Source organism: Musa acuminata, chromosome BXJ1-6, assembly GCF_036884655.1.
Source record: "Musa acuminata AAA Group cultivar baxijiao chromosome BXJ1-6, Cavendish_Baxijiao_AAA, whole genome shotgun sequence".
NCBI lineage: Eukaryota > Viridiplantae > Streptophyta > Magnoliopsida > Zingiberales > Musaceae > Musa > Musa acuminata.
Genome location: NC_088332.1, coordinates 41079878 through 41088569, shown reverse-complemented (window position 1 = coordinate 41088569; position 8692 = coordinate 41079878). Strand labels below are relative to the sequence as shown.

Below are 8692 nucleotides of genomic sequence, written 5' to 3'. Positions count from 1 at the left end.
ATATATATATATATATATATATATATATATATATATATATATATATACACACACACACATTCTGAAAAAAGAGAATAATTTAATTTCTGGGTTTGGCGGAGATTCCATTTAGAATTGGAAACTTTGAAGGGCTTTAGGGTAATTACGTCTTTCGCGTTGTTACTGCTACGGCTTAAATGTACATCTTTTAACGGCTGTGATGGGCCAATGCTGCAAATCCAACGGATCAAAATAATTTCGAGATTTAAGGGGTTAAATAATAGAGTGTAGCCGGAGGAGTCCAATACATATACTGTCGTCACTTCTCTCGAGCTCCTGAAGGATCGGAGAGTAGTCATCTAGGGCTGAATTCCAAGGATGTCGGCGGAAGCGAACGGTTCCTCCGCGGCCGCTACTACCGCCGGTGGCTCGCTCCAGTCCATCTGGTACGAGCGCGGATCGCTTCGTCTCCTTGATCAGGTCCGTACAGCCTCCGTCTTTGCTTGATGGATGCTTGGTATTATTCGTCGCCTCGCGCGAAACTCTGTAACCAGATTTGATTTGGTGTCGGACAGAGAAAGCTTCCCCTCGAAACCGTCTATTTGGATGTTAAGGATTCAACGGACGGATGGTGAGTTTAATCTGTTTCCTTTTCTTCCTTATTTGTTTCTTTGTCGGTATTAAATTGATGTGCTTATCTGGTTTTTGTTAGCGCTTTGGATTCTTCTTTTGGTTCAAGTAATGATTTTTGAGGTGAATCAAGCAGAGTTAGCGTGTGCGGGTTTCGACCACTGCCATCATTTCATTTTCATAGCACGTGCTTGTGATTTTTTGATTATATGTTGCATTTCAAATCGATAATCGTTCACTTGTAAATTGCTGCATTTTTAAATAAGGTAAGATGTCAATTTTCTCGATTTTGTATTAAATTAATTGCATTTCGGTTGTTCATTGCAGCGCTATATAATGTTCTTAGGTATGTGAACTGATATGGCACTTAGGAGCAGTTTGCGTATTGGTTAAATTTGGAAGAAATGGATTGTGTTGTCAACAAGATTTAACACATTCATTTATTCTCGAATTCTGAGTGCATAAATCTTTTGTGTTGTCTTTTCCCTTTGGAACATAGGTGGCTATGGGAAATGAAGGGCCTTAAGTATTCACCTTATAAAAAAAAAATGCCACTTGATTCTCTTAACCAAGAAGATAATGTATCGCAGTTCTTCTGAGAGGTAGTTTGAATGCAATTATTAAATAGGCATGAGCTAACCATCTGAATATCTGATTAATTTTTTCCTACAACTTATTGAACTGTAACAGATATGTACTTCAAGCCAATTTTGTCACACATGTTGTTTTTGAATTTTTTCATGATCTTCTATGGTCCTTAGGTTTTTGTCATGATCCTCAAGAAACATTGGCTTTTATTTTATAAGATTTTGTTGGGCTTTTTCTTTGAAAATAATTGTCAACAATATGAGGAATTCAACAGATGGTTTATTCATCAGAATTTACCTTTATTATGATATTGTCTTGAGTTGAAGTTCTTATGCTTTATTTTCTTTTAGTTTGATGTCATCTGTCTCTTCCTTTACAAACCTCTTTTTTACTTTACAGGACTGCAATAAGGGACATGGTGGTCCGTGGTGCACCTGCAATTGCAATAGCAGCAGCCCTCTCACTAGCTGTAGAAGTTTGGAACCGTGACTTTAATGGAACATCAGAAGATGCTTCTTCTTTACTCATCAAGAAATTGGAACACCTTGTTTCTAGGTACCATTTGATGGTTTAACGCTAATTCAGACATTGGCAAACTAATAGCACAATGAAAAGCATTCTTATTCTGCATTAGTTGTTATTAAGTGTGGTGAACTTCTGCCATTGCATGGTCCAGTCTGCTTATTTGACACGACTTGTTTATGGCAGCCGGCCAACTGCTGTGAATCTTTCGGATGCTGTTGAAAAGCTTCGGAGCCTTGTGTTAAAGACGGTAGAGACAGCCACTGAGGCGAAAACTGTTTTTCAGGTTGGTTATATTAGTTGCATCTTTGAAGTATCATATTATGATTCCTTAGTATGAGAACATTTATGTTCAATGGGCCTAGGTCGTGATTGATGAAGTTTATGACTTTCATTACAGAGTGATATTTTATGATCATCCAAAATCCAAATGTATTTCTCCTTCGGTATTACAAAATTAATCAATATATTCATCCCCAAATTTGCCAATAGAATTCTCGCAGAACCGATGATAAAAATTGAAACATGAAAGCATCTACACATAAGGTCATTTAATGGATTTGTTTTATTACAATAGAAAAATAAGTAGATGTTTCTCGAAGGATAAAATAGGGCTTGAACTGTTAGCATCATTATTTTAATTAAAAAACAATTTTCGTTTTATTAAAGAATTGCTGTTCAGTTGATATCAGCTAGATAAATGGCACTTGCAATTTCTGTAAAACTCATTTTTTGTCCTTCACTATACTTCTAGCTTTCCGGTGACATACTTGAACAAAGTGACATTCTTGGCTATGCTTGTCTCTCAATCTCATTCATATGTTCACTGCCACAATGACAGTATTATTATTTGGCTAGATTTATGAACCTGAAGATTGAAACTGCAGCTCTTTCTGCAGTATACTAATTTGTAAAATTGGATTTTCTTTTTACCAAGGATTGCCCATCTGCATGCAGAGCATGTTCCATTTCCGCATGGTCCATGCCAGTTGCATTCTATACTAAGATCTTTTTTTTGTGAACCTTGAACCCTGGTCACCCAGGTGGCAAAGGAGCAGCTGTGGTGCTGCAGCTCATCCTCTTTTGTAGACAACTTCATTCTCTTATATCTCAATAAATTTCTCTGTTCTTTCGAAAACAGCCATTTATCTACTACTCCCATCTTTTCTTCCAATTTGGTTCTCATTGTTCTATTTAGATAACACTTCCAAATTCCAACTGTCTTGTCCTTGATTTTGATCCTCTTATCCAAGGCAAATTTTCTTTTGGAATTATTTGCTTCCATGATAATTAAATTACCATCTGAATCAGCTTCCCATTGATTGTTTATTAGACTGCCATCTGATTGCATTTGTACATTCTTCTCTGTCTTTAATTATTTTTAAAACCTTTATTTTTCGGTTTAACACTTCCTTAACCTGAAAATTGTTAGTGAAACTGGTATGAGTATTGCTAGGTGGAAGCAAGAAAATATTTATTAACAAGCCAAAGTGGCCATGTACAACAATGTTCTTCCCCCAAAAGGGGCCAAATATTATGTGCCTATTTTCAGAATTCTTTTGAAACAATATGGGGCTGGCCACATATTCGTTGGGTATTAATGCAATATCTTCTTTTGAGAATTAGCATGCTTATGATATTGTCTTTTGTATCCATGTAAACACATTTACATTTTTCCTATGGGCTTCACGCCTAACTTACCTAGAAAAGCAGTTAAGCAGTTTTTTGCAGTTGTCAGTTGTGCTAGTAAGATTATCAATCAGCATTTGCAATAATTTGTATAACTTCTCTGCTAAAATATGGTTATCAGTGACGTTTACTTGTCATCCAAGTGGTCAATAACTTGTAGTATAAATTAAACATTGAAGTTTAAATAATACTTGCTATATTAACGAAAATTACCCCCGTATATGTATGTTTTCTGCTATTTTTTGATCTTATACATATTACATTTATACCTATCTCCAAAAAATTATACCTTCATGGTGATATCTCCACTTTATATGCTTGTGCTCTAACATCCCTTTGTTTCCAGGCTTATATTGATGCTGCTGAAACTATGCTTATTGATGATGTTGCTTCTAACAAGGCAATTGGATTTCATGGAGCCAAACATCTTCGATCCAACCTAGAAGACTTGGAAAAGATTTCTGTTTTAACACATTGTAACACTGGCAGGTTAATATACTTGATTTTTGTCCATGTATCTAAGAGGGTGGACTCTAGTGTCTTAGAAAGATAAGATTTTGAGTCAAAGAAACAGTCTCTCTGCTTGCTGGGGTAAGGTTGTGCACATTGACTCTCCTTAGATCATAACAGGAGCTTTGTGCACTGGGCCACCCTTTTGTCTAATATGATTAACAAGAATATTATGCATTGTTGTTCTTTCTTTTCAATTTGACAGTCTTGCTACTGCTGGATATGGAACTGCACTTGGTGTTATTCGTGCCCTTCAGAGTGAAGGATTCTTAGAAGAAGCTTTCTGCACCGAAACACGACCGTTTAACCAGGCACGTTGCAGCACTACAGTTGAACTTGTTTTTATTTTTCATTTGTTTGCTTGAAACTATGGTGCTCAGTTTTGTTGCTTTTTTTTTCGTCTTGTCATCAACCACATATGAAGATCAATAACTTAGTTCACTTTTTTTCTTTTCTTGTCATTACTGGCAGTGGAGCTGCACTTCCTGTTCTTTGATTAGGAGTCTTTCTGTAAATTTTTTTTTGAGCAATACTCCATCAGATGGAACATGTATATTAGTCTGCCAATTCTTCATTTTTTAAATCCCTGTACTCTGAAACCATGTATGTGCATTCAAGTTCCTTTGAGCACATTTAACAATGATATAAAGGAAATTTCAAAGAATATTCCTTTAAGGAAGCTTAGTAAAAATAGTGTTAAGATATTTTAGAATTTCAATCATTTCTTCGATGTTAAAGTTTAATGGTCATGAAGTTCAAAGGAGTAATTTGTTTCTTGTTGTGATGCTTTTGCAATTTTTTAAAAACTTTGGGCCATCCTGTTATGTTTCCATACTATTATTTTTTGTAATTAATCTATTTGATTTTATTTATTACTTAGAAGTATTTTGGAATGAGATTTTCATTTTATATAGGTTTAGTCCATCCTTCAATCTTGTTGATTAATATGTTCATTTTCTTATAATATATCAACGGACCATTTGATTTCTCTGTTTGCTTTCAATACACAATTAAATTGCAGGGTTCCAGGCTCACAGCCTTTGAACTTGTTCACGACCGAATACCTGCAACTTTGATAGCTGACTCTGCTGTGGCAGCTTTGATGAAAGCTGGGCGTGTCAATGCAGTCATCGTTGGTGCTGACCGTATTGCTGCAAATGGTACATATGAGCAAAATGGAAAACTAAACTGTTAATTGAATGTGAAGTGCATAATTACCCAGGAAAAAGAGGTGTTAATATAGTGCATGAATTGCTTTCCAGGTGATACTGCCAACAAAATTGGAACCTACAATGTTGCGCTCTCAGCATTTCACCATGGGATACAATTCTATGTTGCAGCACCGATAACTTCTATAGATCTCTCAATTTCTTCAGGAGAACAAATTGTTATAGAGGAAAGATCAGCAAAGGAGTTGTTGCATTCTGATGGAGGACGTGGAAAGCAAGTTGCTGCTTCTGGGATTTCAGTTTGGAACCCGGCCTTCGATGTTACCCCAGCAAGACTTATAACAGCCATAATAACTGAAAAGGTATCACAATTTAGCAATAACCATGACCTTAGATTATTCTGTTATTTTTATTACTTTGATAATACCCTCTGTATTCCAGAACACTCATAGAAACATAATGGTTGTATGATGCCATGCAAATAGACAGAAATATAATCCAAGTTTGCACAATCTTGGGCTTATGCTTTTTGTTGAGCTCAATGCATGAATGCCGATATAGGTGGGTGAAGCAAGTAGCCAACTTGGATTGGAAAATCCAATCATTTATGTGGCCAAGCCTCTTTCTAGTGCTTGCTTTTTCTTCATTTGGATTGGAAAATCAAATCATTTGGTTGTTCTGATAAGGAGGTCCTTGTAGATCTGTATGTGATTATTTTTTCCACTAACATTTGTCTTTTTTTCAATGTACAGGGTGTCATCATAAAAAAGGCTAGCGATGAGGCTTTCGATATAAAAGGTTTCATAGAGAATGCCAAGTAAAAGGAGCTCGATTAATATTTGCATATGGTTTCTGAGTGATCCAACAGGCCACCTGGCTCCCAGAGTAGATAAGGGATTTGGGTTAGCATCTTCTACTTCTGTTTGATGCATGTTTAACTGTAGAACTGTCTATTTCTCTTGTTAAGTGAAGAAGGTGACCAAGTAAAGAAACCCATAATGATATATTTGTATTATCTTGTGGCAAGGTCTTTTGGAGTGTAGTATCTTAAGTCTGGCCTGGAAAGACTACCAGATACAAACCTTTGGAATAAAATATGAGAATTCCAGAAATTGGCAGTGGTTGAAATGGCACGGAATAATTCTTCATCGTTTGTGGTTGCAGGCACATGTGATTTGGTCTGGCTACCTTTTGGCAAATGTGGATAAAATATTGTATGACAGCAGTTTGGGGAAATCGTTGTCCATGTCCAAGTCAGTTGGACATGGTCCAAACGCACAGGAGCGTTTGAAGCGGCTCCGAGGTGGATATAAGGTAGGGGGCTGAGATTTCGAAATGTTACGTGCACTAAGACGGATGTCGAGAAAAGTTTTTTATCTCGGTCCCTGGGTATGGATTTTTCTCGAAAAGATAATCCTTCGGTATGACATTGAGGATTAGCTTTTATGCTTTATCTATGAAGGGGATAACTTGCAACTACCCCAACGTCCCCCTTTGACATTTTGTTCATGTGGGCGACAATGGGAGATAGGCTTGAATAGCCTCCTATGGATTGTTGTTCATGGAGGAAGACAAGTGGAGGGTGTCTAGGACCTTTTCTTTCTATGCCAGCCTCCACATGGCGACAAGTGTTGGATAGTGATTAACCGTCAATATGTTCTCTATCGTTTGTCCTCCTCCCCCCCCCCCCCCCCCCCCCCTTTTCTCCCCTCCTTCGAAAGCGTGCTTTGAGGCTCCTATTAAAGGGGTCTGAAGTGCGATGTTCAATTCATTTGATAGGCTTGTCACTAATCTTTTTCTGACTCACACACTTCGGGCACATTTGACCTTACGCCTCAGAATAATGGATTTATCTTAACATGGGTCGAGTTTCTCGACTCACATGCCTTGGGCACATTTGGCCCTACACCTCTACTATAACAGGTTTATCCTAGTGTGGGTTAGGTTTCTCAACTCACACGCCTCGAGTACATTTGGAACTACACCTCCGCTGTAGCAAATTTATCTTAGCGCAGGTGTGGGTTTCTTAACTCACACGCCTTGGACATATTTAGCCCTATGTCTTCGCTATAGCAGATTTATCTTTGCACAAGTCGGATTTCTCGACTCACATGCATCAGGCACATTTAGCCTTGTGCCTCCGCCGTAATGGATTTATCTTAGCGCAAGTCGGATTTTTCGACTCACACGCCTTGTGCATGTTTGGCCCTGCACATCTCCCTTAGCAGATTTATCTTGACGTAGATCGGGTTTCTCGGCTCATACGCCTCATATTTCGTTAGTGAATCGAGTGATGAAGTCGGAGAGTATCTCTTCTTCCTCTTGCCTAAGTCTGAGCAGCATCGTCGCTGATGGCCTCGAGCATATATTCCTAGGGAAGTAGAGCTCAAATTCCTTTGCGAGCTAAGTGAAGGAGCCAACCAAGACTGGTTCTAATGATGGAAGGCGGAAGTTAGTCGGAATTGGTTCCTCCTATATGTTCTAGGTGAATGGGGATCGATTCGAGGTAGAATCGATCTAATTCTCCCCCTTAGATTGCTGGAACTCCCATCGCATCTCGTCTAAGCATTGGTCTATTTATTGTAGCTAAACCCTCAAGGAGTCATCCATCAAATCCATCGATTGGGTCTCGGATTTAGACGGAGTAGAGTGGTGGTATAGCAATGTGTTGAACTCAACGGTTGGGGAGCGAGGTGCTCCTTCTGTTGGCAGTTTCGTGGGCCTTGAGTGATCTTAAGATACTAGCATCATGTCGGTCGAGGGGCTTCTAATGGGTGCCAATGTCATTGAGGTGTCGACTGTGATTGAGATGGTGCTATAACTTGTTGGGTTAGTTGAGGCAAGAGTAGGGCGATAGCCTACATCATGCACGTGAGCATCTACACCAAATGGGTGAGGTTCAAAAACACCTCGGAGGGGACGAGCAAGTAGCTTAATTCGTCCCTGGGGGTAAGAGATAGAGGAAGGGTCTCCTTGCTGGAGCGTTCATTGAGAGAATTAGCGGGTGAACGTTTCGGTAACATTAGACCCTCCTTCTAGCACCAAAATATTAGGGAAATCATCGTCGACGTCTAAGTCAACTCGACGTGGTCCAAACTTGAAGGCGTAGGAGTGTCCGAAGTAACTTTGAGGTGGGGGTCGAGCTTCCGAGGCATCACTTGCACTAAGATCGATGTCTGGAGAAGTTTTTTTATCGGATCTATTCGACGTTCAAGTTAGTTCAAAATCCTTTTTAGAATATGGGTTTTTCTCGAAAAAAGAGCTTTGACATGACATCGGATGTTAGCTTTTAGACTTGGTCTACGAAGGGGACAGCCTACAACTACCCCAATGTTTCTCTTTAACGTTTTGTCCATATGGGTGACGAGAAGAGACAAGTTGGAATGGTCTCCCTAGTTCATAAGAGCATACAAGTGAAGAGTGATTGAGATCTTTTCTTTTCACACTAATCTCAATATGATGACAAATATCGTTGACCATCAACATATTTGCTACCAACATAGCATAATCTTGTTTCAATAGAATGTCAATCAACTGATTATAACACTTGGGGTTTTTCTTTTTCTTTTGGATCTCCAAACCAAATGATCTCAATCTTTCATCTG

The 8692-nt window shown here is 38.6% G+C and overlaps 1 protein-coding gene across 1 annotated transcript; it reads left to right on the top strand.

Annotated features, from left to right (window-relative positions):
* The first annotated feature begins 272 nt into the window (after window positions 1–272).
* Window positions 273–6199, top strand: LOC135677016 (methylthioribose-1-phosphate isomerase-like). The gene is made up of 9 exons (XM_065188854.1): window positions 273–459; window positions 555–610; window positions 1597–1752; window positions 1906–2005; window positions 3755–3897; window positions 4124–4229; window positions 4940–5078; window positions 5181–5449; window positions 5840–6199. Exons 1-9 carry the CDS (start codon window positions 358–360, stop codon window positions 5906–5908), a joined length of 1140 nt encoding a protein of 379 aa, XP_065044926.1. The 5' UTR covers window positions 273–357; the 3' UTR covers window positions 5909–6199.
* Window positions 6200–8692: the final 2493 nt, after the last annotated feature.

What these genes read in the sequence shown, in the direction of transcription:
- LOC135677016 (XM_065188854.1), top strand. Translation starts at nt 358, where the DNA reads ATGTCGGCGGAAGCGAACGGTTCCTCCGCGGCCGCTACTACCGCCGGT. An exon ending in AGGCGAAAACTGTTTTTCAG is followed by an intron (nt 2,006 to 3,754) that starts GTTGGTTATATT and finishes CTTTGTTTCCAG; the next exon opens with GCTTATATTGATGCTGCTGA. An exon ending in TGACCGTATTGCTGCAAATG is followed by an intron (nt 5,079 to 5,180) that starts GTACATATGAGC and finishes ATTGCTTTCCAG; the next exon opens with GTGATACTGCCAACAAAATT.